The sequence below is a fragment of the Cervus elaphus genome, chromosome 20, assembly GCF_910594005.1.
Source record: "Cervus elaphus chromosome 20, mCerEla1.1, whole genome shotgun sequence".
Classification (NCBI taxonomy): domain Eukaryota; kingdom Metazoa; phylum Chordata; class Mammalia; order Artiodactyla; family Cervidae; genus Cervus; species Cervus elaphus.
The window spans coordinates 129889082-129910306 of record NC_057834.1 but is presented as its reverse complement, the minus strand read 5'-3'; the positions used below and the strand labels follow the sequence as shown (position 1 = coordinate 129910306).

Here is a 21225-nt window from a genome sequence, read left to right as displayed (position 1 = left end):
CTACTGAATCACAAAGTCTGGGGGTGGTTCTTAGCAGTCAGTGTTTAAACAAACCCTCCAGGTGGTACCTGCTGTTGGAGAACCTCTCCTAGAGAAAAGCAAAAAGCATACTATGAAAAGTGTCAGAAATTACTCTTCCTAATGGGTAGCGACTAGGTATGGCTTCTCTCTTGAGTTCCTAGCATCTGGTGTAAAGTAGGCATCAAAAATACAGATGGATGATACATATGAAGGAATATATAGGAAAGTGATGTTTGAGCTGGGTCTCTTAGCACCTGTCCGTTGATGCAGACTGAATAGGAGAAACTGTGAGACTAACAAGGAGGTGACTGTGATCCCTTTGTCAAGATATGACAAGGGTCTGCATCAACACAGGGAGCCATCACAAGAATGTCAGGAGGTCATGTGAGCAGGTAAACAGGTCAGGACTTTGTGAACTGCTGTATAAGGATAAAAGCAAGGGAGAGAAAGAAACTGTCATTTCTGGGATGAAGGTGCCATTTGTAGAGACAGGAGGTATAGGGTATGTGGGAGGAAAGATGAGTTTGGTTTTGAACTCTTTAAATTTGAAGTGCTGGTAGATCCAGGTGGAGCTGTCCAGCAGACTCTTGGAAATATGAGTCTGAGACATGGTTGGAAATAGAGATTTGGAAGGATAGTTAAGCCATAAGAATGGAAGAGACCTTTAAGCAAAAAAGTGGAGAGTAGGATGAGAAGACAGCTAGGTTTGAAAACAAGGTGAACACTTTTTTAATGGATCAAAAACAAGAGTCGGGGGAGGGGGGCCTTGAAGAAAGCCGAAAAGGACTTGGGCAATAGGAGACCTCACAAAATGCTGAAGCCAAATAAAAGACTCAAGAAGGAAGGAGAGGCACAGTGTCAGATGCTGCAGCGAAGAAAGAATTGAAAATTATCCTTTGAATTTTGACATAAAAAGTGTTTTAAGTGACGTGGTGAGGTCAGAAGTGGATTGACTGAATTCAGGCGTGAGCTGTGAGAAAGTGGAGGTAGGTGCTTCCCAGCCCGCAGGTAGAGCTCAGTAGATGCACTTAAGTTGAGACGGTGACATCTTCCAGGGTAGGCAGGGTCTCTTTCATATCTCTGGTCTCAGCGCCCAGTACTCGACCTGGAAGAGAGGGTGGCGTCAGTGAGTTCAGTGACTAGGGACGGAGAAAGGCTTCGCGGAGGCGGTCGCTTTGCAGCCGAGGCTTGAAGGATGAGGGTGATTGGGCGGAGAGGTGGGAGGCAGGGCCCCTGGGTGATGGGGCTCTCGGAGTGTGTGAGGGTGGCCTGGGAATGAGGTGGAAATGTGCGCGTGGCTCTGTGCGAATGGGGGGAGGTTGTGTGTAGGCTTGGAGAAACATGTTTGGGGAAAAGACAAGGCCGGAGGCTGCTGCGGGGTGGGGGTGGGGGGTGTGTTGTCCTCCCGCCCCGCCCCACTTACGCCACTGCGCGGTTCCGCGGCGCCTTTACCGGAGCCCTCCCGCCGGGCTGCATGGCGATGGGTGACCGCCAGGGGCCGCTGCCTCCGGTCCCCGGTGCCCCCGCCCCTCTCCATTGGCCTTTGTTGCCGTCGGAGCGCCCCGTTTGACTCGTTCCCGTCCGCCCCCTGGGCCTGGCGGTCGCGCCTGCGCACTGGCAGCTGGCCGGGCGCTCGCAGGGGGAGCTGCTGCAGGCTCCGCGGCGGCGGCGGCAACGGAGGCTGCGGGGGCGGCGGCGCGAGCGGCCGGGCTTGGGGGGGCAGCCGAGCCCGGCCCGGGAGCCCAGGCAGCTAAAGTGCGGGGTACCTAGGCCCCTCACGCTGGACTCCACAGTCTCCGGGCCGCCTGACCTCCGCACGGGTATATGGGATGGAAGCGGGACCCTCGGGAGCAGGTAAGGGCCCCCAGGAGCGGGGACGGTGCATGCTCCAAGGACTAGGGGACTCTCGCGTGAAGAGCAGGGTTTCTGAGTGAGGAGGGGTTTCCTGAGTGGGGAACGGGGCTCTTCTGAGATGGGGGGGCCCAGTTTGAAGGGGGCTGTGTGCAGTTCCGGGGGAAACCTTGCGAAGGGAGGTCTGAGACGGGGGCCATTTATCAAAGGAGCCTCTATGCACTCGTGGAGGTGGGAAGTGCTTTGGGAGAAGGGCCTGAAAGCACAGGAGGACTCCCGGACGTACCGGGAGGCCTAGGGAGAGGCCCGGCAGGTGGCAGGGGGCGGGCTCCAGGTGTCCAGGAGAGGGGGGTCGACACAAATGGGCCCAGAGCTGCCGCATGCCCTGGGCGGGGGCCCAGCCGGTATGGGTTGGGCTGGGATGCTGTCTTTTGGGAGAAGGCGCCAGAGCTGGGCTGTGAGCTCCGCCCCAGCCGGGCCTGACGCGGGGGCGAGGGTCAGGGGGCAGTGGGTGGGGATCCAGCCCTGGGATTCCCCCCCGTAAGTCTGGGGAGCTGGAGTGGAGGCGCCGGAGCATGCGCGGAGGTGGCAGCTGGAAGGGGCTGCCCGATGTGGTGGGGGCGTGGCCGCCCGAACCCCCCTACCCCTAATCCCGCCAGGTTGACTTGGTAAAAGGAGCGCGCTGATGGGGGGTAGTCTCTCTTAGGTTATGTTGGCAGGACACAAATGGAAATGGCTCCCTTCCCCATCTTGGGGGTCTTTCGCTTGTCTCTGAAACCTTCAGTCTCAATTTGCCAAGAATAGGTTGAGGGAAATGGACAAGTTTCTTATTCTGCCACTAGGATGAGGAAAGACTGGGATAGGAGCAATGTTTTAGGTTAGGGACAGGTCCTCCTTGAAGACAGGCCTTAGAGAATGTATTGGTTGCTGAGGGACCAAGGCCAGGACCAGGTTTCCGTAGAAGGGATTGTTTGCCTGGTTTGCATGTTTCTGGTTCAATAGTGAGCAGAGTTGGGATCTTTTAATCCAAGCATAATGACCTCTCTATTGAATGTTTCCTGAGTTGACAGCCTAATCTTTCTATGCTTTTATGTTTTTATGGTTGCTGTCCCCTACTGGGTATCTTTTCTTTTTGCTCTCTCTATTCCCCAGAAACTGTCAGAGCCATGTTATTAGACCCAGCGTTGTCAGGCTAGCCTTTTGTCATATATAAGTTGTTTGGGGTAGGGGGAAGTTTATAGCCTTCACCATAGTGTGTCCCAGGTGATAGCCTTAACTTCTCCTTATTCACAGTCAGGAGAAAAAGGAGATTAGAGGGGAAACTGAGGCAAGGCTGTCCCAAGAAAGCCAGAGTCCCTGGATGGGGTGAGGGTGGTGGCACCTCCTGTGTCCTAGGTGTCTTATCTTTTTGGTGACTGGAGCAGTCTGGACCTGGGAATCTTTTAGATCTTGTCTCACTACTTCCATTTGATCTAGAGGGGAGAATAGAATTTCCATTTGGGATGTGAATTTTATTTCATTTGGGACATGAATTTCATTTCTGGTTGAAGCAAGCATCTTTGTCTTTTATACCAGATCTAATACCCTTAAGGAAATAACTCCTGCCAACTCATTCGAGTCATTCATTCAGTGATCTTTAAGTACTTAGTGATTACTTTCACCAAGATGAAAACAACCTTGTGAAGGCTGTTTAAGCCTTAAGGTGGAATTCAGGGGGCAACTGACTTCAGGACACTATTAATACTTCCTTTTCCCCTTAGGCCTCCCTCTCCCTTCCATGAACTCGCTTGGTTTTCTGGGCTAGAGACTACTTGCAACAACCCCTGCAGCTAGAGCAGTAGGACACAGAAGTCCAGACGGATTGCTGAGAACGGGCACCCATAGCAAACTGCTTAGGATTTTATTCTGATGAATTCCTAGTGGTCTCGAGAGTGATGAAAAAATTGACTTTTTGTTTTTGGTTGTTGTTACAATAAATAAGCTTCTAGGGAAGGAACTAGAGCCTGGTATCTGGAGTTGGCTGTAGCCTAATGGGGCAGCCTTTACCTCATCAAAGGGTGTAATTGAAATTCATTCTGGAAGCTGTGAGTAGAGGGATCCCATAACTGCCTCCTTCCTAGGCTAGGACTATTTTCTTGGAGGTTGGAGGACACAGTACACAAAGCAGTGTATTGTTTCTGGCTTCACTGGGCTCAAGGCCAGATGTGCCTTCTGTGCTTAGGTGTGTTTCAAGCACATATACTGGACTGGGAGCTCCTAGAGGGTGGAGTTGGTGTCTGATTATCTGTGGAACCAACTAACGTCTAGGCCTTGACACAAGTACATCTTTATTTTTTGAATTGAGTCACATTCCATTGTGAACATAAATGGTTAAGTACATTGTATGGATATCTAATAATTTGTGTGTACTTAGTATGTGGATAAATTCTTTTTGGAGAGATTGGCCTCTTCCTCTTTGCTTACTGGACAGCTAACCCAGCCTTGAGTTTGTCTTTTGAATGGGCAGTCTTGCTTATTGGTGGGTATGTGGGCTTCAGAACTGCAGGGAAGGGGTCCCTGAGCCAGGCCTTTCGGCTCTTCCTTTTCCTTCTCAGGGCTGGTTGGGGATGGGGGGAGGGGGAGTGTCCTTTTCATAGCCCCTCCCTCCTTGCTTTTGTCTGCAGAGAACGGCCCCGCCCCCTTCCCCCAAGGCCCAAGCTTTGTCCTCTGTGCTGGGGCCCTCATCTGCATCACAAAGTGGCCGTCTGTCCCTGTCTGGGTCTGAAGGGAGTGTCTCCCTTTCTCAGACTAAAAGCTGGGGGCAGGGTGGGGTTGGGGGAACTTTGTACTGCCGTAAGACTTGTAGGAGGATGGGGTGGGAGAGAGGTTCTCTCTTCATCCTGCCTTCCCTAGTTTGGGTATGAAGGGGAGGGTGGGGGCCTCCCTGTTTTCCCAGAGCCTCCTAGGAATGGAGGGTGACTAAGGCTAAGTCTGGTGTGTAGTCCTATTTCTGAGGACAGGAGACTCAGGCTGGAGTGTCTGTCCCATCCCCCATCATTTCTACCCAGCCCCTAGCTCTAGGGGATGTCTTTCTCCCAAGACTCCGAACAATTATTCAGCCTGGGGAGGCTAAGGAGGTGAATGGAATGTAAGAACTTGAGGAGGGGAAGGGTATCTCTTACCAGCTACTTCCTCTAGGGTCTTGTTTGTTCTGTGCTGGATTTATAATTGTTTCTGAGCAGTTTGCAGGTGTGTGTGCGTGCGTGTGCGCTTGTGCTTGTGTGTTCTTTGCGGAATGTCTACGGATCTGTTTGTTAATATGTGTCTTATCTGTGTGTTGAACACCTCCTGTATGCCAGACACTGGAGATTCAGCAGTGACCAAGGCAGATACATACAGTCTTTGTATCTTTGAAGGACTCACAATCTAGGTTGGTGAGGGGTATGTTTATGAAGGTAAACTGTCCAGTCCTAAGTATGTGTTTGGATGTGTATGTCTGACTATGGCTTGTATATAATTTCTGTCTAGCTCTTTCTACAGTAGGTGGCCAGGTGCTAGTAGTTAAGCTTTTACTTCCCCAGGTAGCGGAGTTCTGAAGGCCTTTTCTCCCCAGGCTGGGCCTCCATTTCCCTGTCTGCGTTTCCCTGTAGGGTAAGCTTGACAGGTGGTTAGAAGGAGACACTGCAGCTTAGCTCTGGGAAGCAGGCCCCTCCCTTGAAGGGTTCTGACCTCTTCCTGACCCCCCCAGCAGAGTATATGCCCCATCCCCCCAGCCTGGCCAACTATGAAAGCAGATCTCTGATAATGGGAGGTTCTCGGCTGTTTTATCCCTCTCTCCTCCCAACTGGGCTGGTCCTCTATTGGCCAGGACAATAGTAGATATGGACAAAGGGTTCTCTTAGGCAGTTTTCCTTTTGTCTTCCCTTTCCCCTCAAGCTAGAAAATAAAACCCGGGGCAGCAATCAGGCTGGTGGCAATAGAGGAGAAAGTAGTGGGAGTTGGCCCAGCCCTAGCCCTTTCCCAGGGGCCTCCGCTGTCTTAAAATTGATCCCTACTGCAACTGTTGGGGCCCTCTGCGTGGAAGGAGGTGTGGGCCTGGAGAGAATGTTGTATTCTTCTTCCCAGAGCCAGTAATCTCATCTTCTCCAGCAGGATAATCGGTGCCCCTCCTTCCTGAGTCCTCTCCTCTAGCCTGCTCTTGCCTTAGTCGCCTGTGTTTAGGCTACCTTCATTCCCTAGATTTTTCTTCTTTTGAACTTTTGCTTCATTCTCTCCCAACTTGCAGCCTTACTTCCTGCCTAGGCTGTCAGCTCTAACCTATCTTGCCCCAGCCCCTATTCCAGCCTTTCCTCCTTCCCAATTCAAGCATTTTTCTGCTGTGACCTCCAGTTCTAGCCCCTTTAGCAGCTCCCTGTTTCAGCCTCTCTCCTTTCCTTGGTCTCCAGAATCTGTCCTGTTAGCCTTTTCTCTTTTTCCAATCTCAGCCATTCTGTCGCCTTAATCTTTTCCCAGACAGTGGCCCTCGTCCTTGCTTGTTGCCCTGCCCCACCCCTTTCCCTGGCACTTGGCCTTCTTTAGGTCTTCCTCCTGCTTGCAGTTGGAGGAGCTTTAAGGTGATGCTTTTTTTGTGTGTTCAGGATGGTGATGAGTGAAGTGAGCATCTAGCTGACAGATAGTAGGGTCTGCTGGATACCTGGTGGAGGCAGATGTCTCAATCTAATAGAGGAAAGAAAGAGCCAAATTTAGTCCCTTTATTTAACATTAATAGGAAGTTATTACATACTCACTTGATGAATTTAAGATAGATAACAAGGGTAATTTTCCTCACTGGAAAGAGTTTTTTAAAAAATGAGCCTGGGTTTCAACCAGTGGAAGTCCTCATTTAGGTTGGGTAGGCAGGAAAGAGGCTTCCCCTACACTCTGCTGCTCTCATTCTAGGAGTCCTTGTGCTTTCTCTGATCAGAGTGGTAAGAAGATTACCAGACTTTACCCTCACCACTCTCTCTGTCTTGTAGCTGCAGGCGCCTACCTGCCCCCCCTGCAGCAAGTGTTCCAGGCACCTCGCCGGCCTGGCATTGGCACTGTGGGGAAACCAATCAAGCTCCTGGCCAATTACTTTGAAGTGGACATCCCTAAGATTGACGTCTATCACTACGAAGTGGATATCAAGCCAGATAAGTGTCCTCGCAGAGTCAACCGGTAAGTGATGCACATTTAAGCCACTAAGTCCAGTAGTCCTTATTTTCCTGAGTTTCACATCCTTAAAAGAATCCAGAGAGGTAAAAGAAAAACTCGTTGAAGGTGATATCACCAAATTCAAGAACATTTTTGAGGAAAGATTCTAACTTAAGGTAAATGTTGAAGTAGATCACTGGATTTGGCTATTTGGAGACTGTTGATACCTTTTGCCACAGCTGTTCTAGTGGAGCAGTTGGGCTAGTAATCTAAGAGTAAGTTAAGGAATAGGAACTTCCCTGGTGGCTCAGATGGTAAGAGTGAGTTAAGGAAAAAGTGGAAGGTGATGTGGTAGGGATAGTGAGAGCAGATAGCTTTTTTCTAGATAAGTTGACAGTGAAGCATGGGAGAGAAGGAGTCTGTTGGCTTGAGAAAATTATAGGGCTCAAGCCTGCTGCATTTCATAATTTGTTGAAATTAATAAATGAAAAATTTTTAAGAATGAGACGTGGATATGTTTATAAACCAAGGAGCTAGTGTAGAAGTTAATGGTACGGGACAGAGAGGAAAGGAATGAGTGGGATGTTCTGGCTAAGGCAGGACAACATACAAGATACACAATTTGAGGATTTAGCCTTAGAAGAAGTAGTAGTTCTTAAAATTAATTTATTTTGTTATTATTTGACAACTATTCATGAACAGTATAAAAAAAGTTTTTAATATTACAGAAAGAGTAACAGTGAAAAATGTCTCCTATTACCCTGACCTCCAGTCCCCTAGTCCCTTTCCCCAGATGCATTCGTTATTACCCTTCAGTACACTTCCAGATATTTTTCTATACATATACAAGCATATTTGTATACAAACATTTTAAAACACATGGAATACAGAATCATATATCTTGCTCTGCACCTTGCTTTTTCCACTGAGCAATGTATTTTGGAAAGTGATAGAAAGTGATACATATCAGTACCTACAGATGCCTCATTCTTTTATTATAAGATATTTAATAATAATCTATTCAGAAACATTTAGGCAAGTCTAAACTTTTGCTACAAAAATGAAACTCTGTAGAATATTAATAGAGATACATTGTTGCTCTCAAGTATGAATGTATCTGTAGGATAAAGTCCTAGGACTAGAATTGCTGGCACAGTACATTTACAGTTTTTGAGGTAGTATCAATTTTTTTTTTTTTAAGGTAAGTTGTACCAATTTATATCTTACGGTGTCCCCCCGTATCTGCACCAATTCAGTATATTGGGCTTTTTTAATCATTGGCATTCTGGTAAGCAGAGAATTATATCTTGGTCTGATTTTAAATTGTATTTCTGTAATGAGTGATGTTGAACATATTTTCAGATACTTAAAAATTTATACATAGAAGGGATATTTCAAGTGTGAGAGGAAAGAAAAAGGAAAAGCTTGTATATATAAATATGTTTGTTTATATGTCTGGAAACTTGAGGGTGGCCTTGCCTCTACACTGTACTCTTTTCAGAATTTTTAAAGATGCTTTTTGATCTGAGGTAGGAATGGGTTCTGTTGTTACAGGGGTAGTGGAGAAGGTTTGACACAATCCATGAGGATGGGAGTGATCAGAGTTAAAAAGATTGCTGGGCAGCACTGAGGCCTAATTGACAGTAAAAGCGTGTGTTTACAGTTGGATTCCAATGTATATTTTCTGTCTTTTTATCCAGTAGTATTCAAGATGTTTGATTTTGAAAGTGAAGAGGTCAGATGGGTTGGGATTTTGAAGGATAGATGGATACTCTGGAATCTAAATAGCAGAGGACAGGAAGTGAAATCAAGAAAGAGATAATAATGGAGAGAAAACAGGATGGTAGAACTAAAGGCTTCAGAGAGATGGAAGAGATGAGGTTCTTCTTCCACACTTTATTCCTATTCCAATTCAGGCTTCTTCCTTTACCTTTTTTGATTATCATCTTGGGGATTGGAGCAGCCTGGATTTTTGTTCCTGATTCTGGATAGACCCTGAGATTAAGCTCTTTCCCCCTCAGCCTCCTTCTCTGTTCAGGAGGCGCTCACAATCATTCTTTTGGGTCCTTTGGAGCCTTGGTGATCCGAGGACCAAAAATACCACCTGACAGCACGTTAGAGATGTAGAGTATCAGACTTAACTCTAAATCTACTGAATCAGAATCTGCATTTTATATCTCCAGGTGATTCGTATGAAGCTTGAGAAGCACTGTTATAGAGATTAGTAGCTGGTAGGACAGAATTAGTAGCTGGTAGGTAGATGGGACATTGCCTGGACTTTAAATTACTTCCAGGAGCTAGAAATAGTAGTCTTTCAGCTTCGTCTGGCCTTTCCCATTCTCCACAGGGAAGTGGTGGAATACATGGTCCAGCATTTCAAGCCTCAGATCTTTGGTGATCGCAAGCCCGTGTATGATGGAAAGAAGAACATTTACACTGTCACAGCACTGCCCATTGGCAATGAACGGGTATGGTTGGGAGTCATGCTGGATCTGTGTCAAGGGTCTAGGGAGGGGCAGAGGTCTCGTAAGCCTATTTGGAGTCTGGTGTCCGGAGATCCCTTTCATTGTTTGTGCTGAGAAAGTGTGTTTTAGATTGAGGGATGGGTAGGTGTTTATGTTTATTTAGCCTACTGTATGTCTGTCTGTGTCCCAAACAGACTAAGATTAGACTTAAAACAGACCTAAAGGGCTTCCTACTAAGTGTGGTTGAGAGGGACAGAGAGATACAGTGAGCCAAGGTGGCTGGAGACTTAGGGGCTGGAGTTACTCAGAAGTCTTCATTGTGAGTCCTTATCAGCCTAAGAAGCAGATTCTTGGCAAATCTTAGGGGTTAGGGACAGTAGGGGCAGGGCAAGGAACATTGAATTATGGGAAAGCATTGGAAATCTTTCACTCCTTTCTCTTTCCTGAAGGTTGACTTTGAGGTGACAATCCCTGGGGAAGGGAAGGATCGAATCTTCAAGGTCTCCATCAAGTGGCTGGCCATTGTGAGCTGGCGCATGCTGCATGAAGCCTTGGTCAGTGGCCAGATCCCTGTTCCCCTGGAGTCTGTGCAAGCCCTGGATGTAGCCATGAGGCACCTGGCATCCATGAGGTACTTGGGGTAGTTAATATCTGGGCTACTAGTGGTGGCAGAAGTGTATGGGAGGAGGAGGGAAATGAGCATATATTTTAAGGTCCCACATTATGCCTTTCAAATAAAAAATTCTTTGAAACCCTACTGTATGCCAGGCAAGTGTGCATATACATTTAGGTGGTACAAAGCTTTGGCCCTGTCCCTTTTAGTTATTTTTGGACCTCACCCCATCTGTCTCTGCAGGGCAGAAAAAGGGTAGAGTCTTGTACAAGGTCAGTCACACAGCTAGTAAACGATGAGAGCTGGAATTAAAGCCCTGGTGTCCTGCCTTCCAGGCCAGGGCTCCTCCGTGCCCAGGATGCCTCACAGGGTGGGGGCCTGTGCCCGAGGGACCAGTTCTCTGCCTGTCCCTGCCAGGTACACCCCTGTGGGCCGCTCCTTCTTCTCACCGCCTGAGGGCTACTACCACCCGCTGGGGGGTGGGCGCGAGGTCTGGTTCGGCTTTCACCAGTCTGTGCGCCCTGCCATGTGGAAGATGATGCTCAACATTGACGGTGAGTGGGGAGAGCTATGGAGCCAGGGGCACCCTGCGTCCAGTGACCACACTCCCAGCCTCATCCCTCCCAGCTCTGTAACCACACTCCTAGTCTGATCCCTGCAGCCCTGGGAGCCCTCCCCGATCCCTGTACCCTATGAGGAAGAGGGTGTGAAGAGCAGTGCCTCCCTTGGTTCCGGAAGACAGAATCTGAGTTGAGCTGTACCTCCCCTGTCCCCACAGTCTCAGCCACTGCCTTCTACAAGGCACAGCCAGTGATTGAGTTCATGTGTGAGGTGCTCGACATCAGGAACATAGACGAGCAGCCCAAAGCCCTCACGGACTCTCAGCGTGTGCGCTTCACCAAGGAGATCAAGGGTGAGGACCCAGCCAGGTGGGGAGGGGAATCAGCGCTCCTTTCTCTTTAGTTCTAAAAGGAAATCCCCTTGGGATATATTCAGGCGAGAGGCCAAGCCTGGGCACATGAGCAACCTTTTCCAACTCTGACAAGCAGTGTGTGTATCCCAGGCCTGAAGGTGGAAGTGACCCACTGTGGACAGATGAAGAGGAAATACCGCGTCTGTAATGTTACCCGCCGCCCTGCCAGCCATCAGACGTAAGTTGATGGGGCTGCCAAGCCATACCACTGGTGGAAGAGGGCCGATATTTCAACATACTCCGTTCACACTCTCCATCCCCCCACCTGGCCCTGAGGATGAGCTCTGTTTTTGAAGATAAACTGTAGGAATTTGAAATCCCTCCCCTAACATTCCCAGATCCATTGATAGAGACTCTCCCTACCATTTTACCCTCTTGGTCTCTACCTTTCCTTCTTGGACTTTTCCTGTAGAGCAAGTGTCTTTCCCTGGCTTCTTTCTCAGTTCTATAAATGTTAGAATCTCTCTGCACTTACTCCTGAAAAAGAAAGCTGAGATCCTGGGTTAGACCTTGGGGAAAGTTGTCACTGATTTCGTCTAAAATCTTCACTTCAGACTGCTGGACCATGAGTGACTACTGTGTGTCAGACTTCATGCTCAACATTAGAAATAACAGATGAATCAGATATGATCTGACCATTGTGTAACTTGTTTTTCAAATCTCTTGGGGCCCTATGTTGCCTCTGCTTTACTGTGAGTGGCAGGAGTGCTCACAGAGGCTGGAAAGGAATGAAGTCAAGTCTGGCCCTGTGCATGGTTATAGGTCTAGAAAGGTGTTATTGAGTGCTGGACTATGACACCTCTTTCCCTTCCCCCAAACAGCTTTCCTCTGCAGCTGGAGAGTGGACAGACTGTGGAGTGCACAGTGGCCCAGTATTTCAAGCAGAAATATAACCTGCAGCTCAAGTATCCCCACCTGCCTTGCCTGCAAGTTGGCCAGGAACAAAAGCATACCTACCTGCCCCTAGAGGTGAGGCTGCCAAGTAATGGCCGGGCTGGGGAACAAGCATTGTACCTGCACACAGGTCGTCAGAGGTCTGTTCTTCCATTTATAGTCTCGTCATTTTAAGGCTTGGAAAAGTGATGTTCTTAGAGGACATTCTGGGAAACGCAGTCATCGTTCTTAACTGCTGAATTCTTTACTTATCCTCCGTCCTGCTCTCATGGTTTTTCAGGACTGCCAGGCAGAGGCGAAGCTGTATATATTTACTGTTTAATAAGTAATTAGTTCATTCAGGACAGAGATTTCAGATACCTACATGCATATCCTTTATTTATTTATTTATTTTTTCATTTTTGTATGGCTTCATTTATAGTTGACATACAATAAACTGCACATTTTAAGTGTACCATTTGATGCGTTTTGACATATGTATTCATGACGCCATCACTACAATAAAGATAATGAACACTCTAAGATACACTCATGTCCTCTTAATTTCTCTTTCCCTGTCTGGAGCTGGGAATCGTAAATAACCTAAAGATACAAATGTACTTTATTTTACAGATATTGGAGGTGAATGTTACCTGTAATGGGAATCCTATTTCCCTAGTCATCAATGTGTTCCTTTTGAAAAAGTTTTAACCAAGATTTGTCATATTTTTATGCTTCAGCCAACCTTTGAAATTCTGCAATTAAAGAAAGAATAGTAATGCTCTTTAAGTCATAGAATGCAAATGAAGAACCACTAGTCTGTATTTGGTTTGTTATACACTAGCCGTAATGTTTAGGGCTTCCCTGTTGGCAGCCAGAATGTCTACTGAGAACCTGCCTCTGACTGCTTCATTGTCTAGTCCAGTGCTGCTCAAAGTGTGGTCAGCAGACCAAGAGCATAGTTATTACCTGAAAGCTTGTTTGAAATGCACAATCTCAGGTTCCACCTAGATTTGCTTTATCAGTATCTCTTTTTACAGAATCCAAAGATTCTGTCAAATATGAACGTTTATGTTGAAGAAGCACTAGCCTAGATTACTGTCTTATTCTGTTCTAGCAGTGGGAGTCAGGTATCTGGGACCTAAGCCTTCTGTGAGCTTTTGGGATTTCAGAACTAACCAGAGGAAATTAGGCTAAAGGGAGAAAGAAGAGATCCCCAAACCCAAGAACTCTGACATAGTTAATAGCTGCTGATGCATAGAAAATGAGATGAGGACAGCATGTTCTCTGAGATGTAAGCAGAAGTCTTTAGGGGCAGTTCCAGTTAAGTAGATAGGCTTTAGGTAATATCTGTTGCAAGCTGAGATCTGTTAGCAAATTGATATGATTTCTGTTTAAACAATAATTTCCATGGTGAATAACTTATATGATGACATATTTTGATTTTTACTGTTGCTTGTTCACTTAACATATATTTAATGCGCTCCTACTCAAGTCATATACTCCTAGGTGCCAGGAAGGCAACAAGAGAGGCAGGGTCCTTGCTGTCATGGAGCTTAAAATCTAGAAGGGGGAGATAGACAAATAAGATAGTTTCAGATGGTGGTAAGTGTCATAAGGTTAAGGGAATGGTCATAAAGTGGAGGGGTTTGGAGATTCACTTTAGTTTCTGTGGTCAGGGAAGGCTTCTTTTAGGAGACATTTGAGCTGAGTTCCAAATTATGAGATAGAACCAATCTTTTAACAACCTGAAGGAAGAACCTTTCAGGCATGAGTTTAATAGCAAGTAGGTAGGCAGCAGAGAGCTTGGATATTCTTGAGAGAGACGGAAGGACTCAGTGACTGGCATGTAGTTAATGAGGAGAAAAGTAGGAGATGATTTTGGAGAGAGATACAGGGTCAAATCATATAGGCTATTGTAGGTGATATATTTTTTTCAGAATAGCTTTATTGAGACATAATTCACATCCCATAAAGTTTGCCCTCTTAAAATGTGCAATTCAGTGGTTTTTAGTGTATTCACAGAATTGCATAACCATTACCATTGTGTGATTCTAAAGCATTTTCATCATCCCCCAAAGCAAGACCACACCCCTTAAATAGTCACTTACCATTCCTTCTATCCTCTGCACTAGCCCCTACTAATCTCTAATCTGCTTCTGTCTCTATGGATTTGTCTATCCTGGACACCTCATAAAAGTGAAATTATATAATATATGGCCTTTTTATTTTTACTTTTTTTTAATATATGGCCTTTTTAAACTGGCCAAGTTCACTTAGCATAATGTCTTCAAAGTTCATCTATGTTGTAGCATATGTCACAACTCCCTTTTTAAGGCTGAATAATATTTCCATGTATGTATATAACACATTTTGTTTATCCATTCATTTATTGATGGATACTTGGGTTGCTTTCACCTTCTAGCTATTATGAATAATGCTGCTCTGAAGATAGACGTACAAATATTTGTTCTAGTCCCTGCTTTCGTTTCTTTTGAGTACATACCCAGAAGTGGAATTACTGGATCATATGGTAATTCTGTGTTTAGTTTTTTGAGGACTCACCATACTGTTTTCCACACAGGTGTACCATTTTACATTCCCACCAGCAATGCACAAGGGATCCAGTTTCTCCACATCTCTGCTTTTTTTCCCTAGTGTTGATTCTGTAATTGAAATTACCTGCACCTTTAAATTGCCTTCAAGAGAGCAACCTCACAAATTTTAACAATTCTGGGTTTTCATTAAGTAAATTGACTAATGTGTATTCTTTGAAATACAGAGTTTAAGGGTAGGTGACCTTGTCCTGGTTTTCCCTACCCTTGTTACCATGAACTGGAAATTAGGCAGAGAATCAGTACTTAGAGTGTTGGCCCTGTGGAAGCAAGTTTTACATTTCATTTCATCTCAGTCCTCACAACAGCTTCAAGACACAGCTAGTGTTTTTTCCTGTGACTAAAATTAAAGAAGCAGAGTCTTAGAGTGGTTAAGAGTCCTGCCCAAGGTAACATCATCTAGAATTGGCAAAGCTGGACTTCAAACTCAAGTTTTCCAAACCTGTTGTTTCTCTCTCCTCTGCCAAAAGACTTCCTGTTCACGGCTTCCTGAATATTGTATATATTCAGGAAGCAATAGAATGAAAATCTTATATATCACTAGAAAGTCTGTTCTGGTCTCCATTGTGTTCTCTTAGGCCCAGTACAGAGGAACCATGTGGTAAGATGTTCCTCATATCAGCAGAGGACACTGTCAGTCAACAGAGACAGTGATTTCTGTAGTCCAAGGGCTCAGCGATCATCTGTATACTGGGGCTTTAGAACTAACCAGGTCTAGTTCTCCTGGTGTGTTGCGGGATGGAACAACCTGCTGCCTGCTACCATTGGACAGCTGCCTACTATCTAAGAATCCAGTTTGTGTATATTGAGTTTTCTTAGTATTCAAAGACGTTCTAGGTTGGGTCCTTTGGTAAATAATTTATGCTACAACTCACTAAGTGTTTGGGGATGGCAACCCACTTCAGTATTCTTGCCTGGAGAATCCCATTTACAGAGGAGCCTGGCAGGCTACAGTCCATGGGCTTGCAAAAGTCGTACACGACTTAGTGACTAAACCACCACCACTAAGTGTTTACTATGTTCAGAAGTGTACTTGATTCTTTAAGTGCTTTATTTTATTTAGTATCCAAACAATTGTTACTGTTCTCTGTATTTAACATATGAGCCCTGAACCCAGATCTGGCTCTGGATCCTAAGCCCTTAATCACAAAGTGGCTATATAGACTTTTGTAATGCACATGAATGTTTTCTAACTTACCTGTCTGTGAACAAGAGATTTTGTAGTTCATTTCCAGGACTGGCAGCTAGGGCCTTTCTGTGGGGCTCTGGATACAGGGTAGACTCTACTCAAGCCAGCGCTACCTGTTCTTCTCGTTTCCTTAGGTCTGTAACATTGTGGCTGGGCAGCGCTGCATTAAGAAGCTGACTGACAACCAGACTTCAACCATGATAAAGGCTACAGCTAGATCGGCCCCAGACAGACAAGAGGAGATTAGCCGCCTGGTCAGTGAGGATGCAGAGAAACGTATGCTTGGTTGCTCAGTCATGGAAGCCCCTGGTAGCAAGTAGATGCTTTTCTGACTTGGCAGGACTCTTAGGAAAACAAGTCTGGATTGGTTACCTGGGACTGCTCTTGCTTCTTGACCCTGTAGCTGCTTTGCTTCCTATCTCTTTTTTTTTCTCCTGTATTACTTCCCTGTGTTATCTGCTTCCACTTACCTCATCTTCCACTTTCTCCCCCTTTCTAGGGGTATTCCTTACCAGCCTCAGCTGCTCTTCAGGGCTTTCTGCTTGGGACCCGGAGGGTGAGCAGGATTGCCAAGCTGCTGCTCTCCTGAGATCCCCTTCTTTTGTCTTGCAGATGAAGAATGCCAGCTACAACCTAGATCCGTACATCCAGGAATTTGGGATCAAGGTGAAGGATGACATGACGGAGGTGACGGGACGAGTGCTGCCGGCGCCCATCTTGCAGTACGGCGGCCGGGTGAGCAGGGTCAGGGCCAGACAACGTCTCTGGGGCTTACGGGGGGAGGTTGGGTTGTTACAGCCGGTGGCTTTTGCTCCCCTACCCACCTGGCTTTATTGAGGCTCACCTGGGCGCCCCCTCTGCCTATCCCCAGAACCGGGCCATTGCCACACCCAATCAGGGTGTCTGGGACATGCGGGGGAAGCAGTTCTACAATGGCATTGAGATCAAAGTCTGGGCCATCGCCTGCTTCGCACCCCAAAAACAGTGTCGAGAAGAAGTGCTCAAGTAAGGAGGCTGAGTGTATGGGTGGGAAGGTGGGAAGGACCCTGGAGCTGCCTAAGTTCCTCTACTCCTGAGGGGCCAAGATTTGCTCTGTAGTCTGTTTTTCCTGACTTTTGACTCTGCCCCCTGTGCTATCTGGCTTAAACTTCTCCCTGCTTCTTTTTTGTTCCTCTGTGGTTAGGAGTCTTGGTAAGGAGCCATATCTGTGTCAGAGATGATCATTTTAGGACGTGAACCGCCTAAGGGAGACCTGAATTGTTTTATTGTTAACAATATTTAACATGGGTAGTAAATAGTAGTAGTGATGACTGTAATATTTATGCTGACATTGTACCTAATTTTGTGTTTTCTTATTTCATCTTTACAGTGAGTAGTGGTGATATTTCCATTTTCAGGAGACTGAGGCTCAAAGAGGTTAAGTAACTTGTGTAAGGTTTGCATTATAAGAAAGTGTCAAATTGGGGGCAAATCAGATCTGACGTTTCAGAGCTTATATTCCTAATTAGAAATAAAAGTTTAGCTGGTACTCTAAGCTGTCCTTTCCTATGGACAGAATTTGTTCAATTGGGGCCAAGTGACCTGAGTTAGGTGAACATGAGTTGTAGGGGCCTCTGAGCCACCTGTGGCTGAGTAGCTGAGAGTAGATGACAGCAACAGAGAAAGTGATAAAGCCAAGCGGCTTAAAGGAATCGGTTAGGGGAATAATGGTCTTGAATGAGTGAGTGAATAAGTGAAGAGATCACTGACTCTCCCCCTGCAGTCTTCTTTTTCAAATACCACAAAATTTACCCATTAGAAGTATGCAGTTCAGTTCCTGCTGTCCTTTGAAGTGCCGGCTCTTTGTTTTCTCTGGATCTGGAGTAAGGTCAGTGCATTCTGGAGCTGAGAAAGAATCAGTGGAGCTGACCACTTTGGGCAGTGATGAGAGTCAGTAGAGATGTGTGCCCTGATCTTGGGATTCTCATAAGAACTGGTCACAGCAGCCCCTGATGAATGTGGAGACTGTGGCCCTCCATCTCCCCTCACAGGTGCACAGCCACCTCCACCACAATTTTAGTTCTCTTAAATGAGTATCTCTTCTCGCCTCTGCTGAGCTCTCGGGATTTTGGCCCCATTGAGGCCTGCTCTTAGTGTTGGCCGGGCTTGGGAGGGCTGATTTCCTAACCAGTGTCAGAAAGGCGCTCAGCTCTGCCTCTGTGTCACCTTGGTGGTGGTTCTGTTCTGGGCGTGTTTCTCACTCTCGTGTCTTCCCCCGTCCTGTTCTTTTGAGAAGCGATTCGTTGTTTGGATATTTTGGGGCACGGAAACTGATAAACCTAGAATCTTTGATTTGGAAGTAGTTTTGATTCATCAGACAACAACCTTCTTGCAGTGATCTCTGGATGCAGGGGGTAATATGTGACTTGTATACCTGGGCCAGTTGCTTGTATGGTCCTGGGCTAAAGATTTAAGATTTGGGAGTTTTTGGCTATGGCGGTGGATGAGATTGTCTATGGAAAATGTGCGTAGTGACAGAGGCTGAAAATAGAATCCAGAAAAACGAGAAAGGAAATAGAACAAAGTTCCTACATGTGTATGAAGGAATGGGATCCAGAGCCCAGGAAAAGCCATCATTTCCAAGACATGAAGGGAAGAGATGAAGATGGCCATGGAGGTAGAGCAGTTGGTAATTGGGGATGGATAAGGGAGTCTTAGGGTCAACCCTCAGAATTTTTCTTCTGGCTAAAGAGGCCCTGTTACCTCAGCTGTGTCACTTTTAGGACAAGATTTTAAGACATTCCCCATTAGATTTCTCTCAACACTTTGAGGCCCCCAGCACTGGACATAATATCCCAAGTGTGATCTGGTAATAGAAGATAGGGAATACCACTTTCCTTGAAGTAGAGACCCACTTGTTAATGGAAGCTAGTTAACACATTGGCTATTTTAATAGCTATGCTGTCGTTGTATGCACAGCAGAGAAGTGGAAGAAACACTCTTGGTAGTCCTTCAGAGCCCTGGCACTTAGTTACATGAAATGATATTTTTATTTTTAAATAATATATTTTTTTATTTTAATGTTATTTGAAAAACTTAAAAAAAATAGAGTAATATGGAAAACATCCACGTGTCTGTCATCCAGAGTGTTGTCATGGTTGTTTTATCCTTTTAAAAAGTGAATAAAATATTTCAGATACATTTGACAGTCCTCTATATCCTCCGTTCTAGTCCCATTTCTCCTTTCTGATGCAGTCACTTTCTTGAATTACTGGAACCTTTCTATCCAATTTATATATGTTATATACCTATATAAGTGGTTTAAAATTTTACACAACCATGTTGTACTGTATTAATCTCATGGATTTTTTTTTTAACTGATTGAAAAAAATTATTTTCTCACTGCATAGGTTTTTAAACCCATCTTATTGATATTTGTATGCTATATAATAACATCCCTTAAACAATTGCTTTTATCCTCTGTACGTTGTTGCTTTTAATCTAAATACAGGTTTTTCACAAATTGAATTTCTCACTGCTCCTTTCAGTCTGTCATATTTATGTAGCTTGATTTTTTTTTTTTAATCTATTGCATGTGTACCCTCTTTTCCAACTTTGTCTTCCTTTCTTAGGGTAAAGCTCTAAAACCAAAAGAAAGAAGCTTGTTTAATTATTTGCTCTCAGGCTTCAAAGAACCCATAGGGGAGGAGGGAGCACATTTTTTCCGAGCATCTCCTGTGCTCTGATCACTGTTGGAAGCTCATTTGTTTTAATTTGAGCCAAGAGGCCTTCCTCTTGGCCATCTTCCTATTGCTGTAGTCTCAGAACACAGGAACCAGCTGCTTGAGTGGGCCAAGGTGGGAGACTTCGAGAATTTCCACAGGTGGTTTTTCTGGGCTCCCTCAGCTCTCTGTTTATACCATTGAACACTTAGCAAGTCCTACCTTGCTCTACCCAACAATAAATGTGGTTTTTACACTAGATGTGATGATGTCTCATTCCTCTTAGAGTCTGTTAGTGCTTGTCATAGTGCTGGGGACCTAAGATGGAGGCGTTTGGTTAGAAGTATTCCAGTGGGACTTACTGCCTCTTGTTGTGACCATGCTTACGCTGCAGGAACTTCACGGACCAGCTGCGCAAGATTTCCAAGGATGCAGGGATGCCCATCCAGGGCCAGCCTTGCTTCTGCAAATATGCACAGGGGGCCGACAGTGTGGAGCCCATGTTCCGGCATCTCAAGAACACCTACTCAGGGCTGCAGCTCATTATCGTCATCCTGCCTGGGAAGACGCCAGTGTATGGTACAGTTCTCTTGGAGTAGTGATTACAGTGATAGAACTCTTCTCAGGGTAGCTCCCTGGAAGATCCTAGGCGTGACTCAGTGTGGATTCTTGACCCTAGCCGGAGCTGGTCCTTGCTGTCGGTGTTCCTCCTAGAGGAGAAATATCAACTTACGTGAGCCAGTCAGTCACCTCTGCTCCTGTTTACCTGTCACACTCCCTTTCAGTAGCATTTACTGCAGTCCTCTGTGTGCTGGTGTTTATGCAAGGCTAAGCTGAGCCAGATGCAGGGATAGGTCAGTCCAGATTCCTATCCTTAGGAGTACATTGTCTGTCAGGCCACAGGGCAGCACACCCCAGCGGAATCTGTGGTGGTTCTGTTGGTGTTCCATTGCTGGGAATGACTTAGAATTTTTGAGGCGTATTCCTTCTGTTTTCCTCTCTTTTAAGAATGGAAATGACTATATCCATCTCTGCCTCAGTGTTTTTCTCTCACTTTTTTTTTCCTTCTCCAACTCTCCTCTTCAAATGAAGAGGTGTTTCTCCTCTGATCTTATTCAACCCATGTGTACCCTTTGTTTCTCTCATCCTGCTACCTTTGGGACACTTTGACCCTCAAACATCTTTAGAGCACATTACCACAGTCATGCCGTCTCCTTTAGTTTTTTTCTTCCTATTTTCTTGCTTTTCTTCAAGGAAAAAAAAAAAAAACTTGAAGAGTTGTTGAATGTGTTCTGTACATTTTCTACCTCCACTTCCTCACCAGCCGCCTGCTGCTTAGCTTTTTTCGTTTATCTTACCTCTTCCAGTCTCCTAAACCTCCTCTACAGAGGGTCACCAATGACCTTTCTCCTCTTGACTTCTTGATACTTTCTCCTGTCTCTCCTTAATTGTTTTTGTCATTACCAGGAATGCCTGGCATTTTCCAGAATTCTGTACTCTGTCCTCTTTTTCTCTCTTTTCATTCTAGTGAAATTCTCATACATTTCAGTTGTTTCAGTCATCAACTATTGTTAGATGTTATCATGTATTATTAAAATCTTCATTCAACACTTGACCTCTCTGCAGTTCCTATCTCTTTCTCTGACTTTTCTTCCTTCCACAAGAGTTCATTGATCACCTACTGTGTATGAAAAGAAACGCTGATAGACACTGAATACATTCGTGGATAAAACGGTTGTGCCCTTTGCTCTTATAAAGTGTGCTGGTGAA

At 45.7% G+C, this 21225-nt stretch overlaps 1 protein-coding gene across 3 annotated transcripts in view; it reads left to right on the top strand.

Moving 5' to 3' along the window:
* The first annotated feature begins 1639 nt into the window (after positions 1-1639).
* AGO1 (argonaute RISC component 1) overlaps positions 1640-21225 on the top strand; it is a 34365-nt gene continuing 14779 nt past the window's right edge. The window contains exons 1-12 of one of the 3 annotated variants that reach the window (XM_043876983.1): positions 1640-1875; positions 6867-7050; positions 9374-9494; positions 9941-10122; positions 10522-10658; positions 10883-11017; positions 11168-11255; positions 11899-12046; positions 15889-16008; positions 16367-16489; positions 16626-16759; positions 19850-20034. In XM_043876983.1, the coding sequence (XP_043732918.1) occupies positions 1851-1875; positions 6867-7050; positions 9374-9494; positions 9941-10122; positions 10522-10658; positions 10883-11017; positions 11168-11255; positions 11899-12046; positions 15889-16008; positions 16367-16489; positions 16626-16759; positions 19850-20034 (1582 nt within the window). In that variant the 5' untranslated portion in view covers positions 1640-1850. Of the gene's footprint in view, positions 1876-6866; positions 7051-9373; positions 9495-9940; positions 10123-10439; positions 10659-10882; positions 11018-11167; positions 11256-11898; positions 12047-15888; positions 16009-16366; positions 16499-16625; positions 16760-19849; positions 20035-21225 lie in introns of those variants that run through there. The other 2 variants (XM_043876982.1, XM_043876984.1) reach the window with 2 other exon arrangements.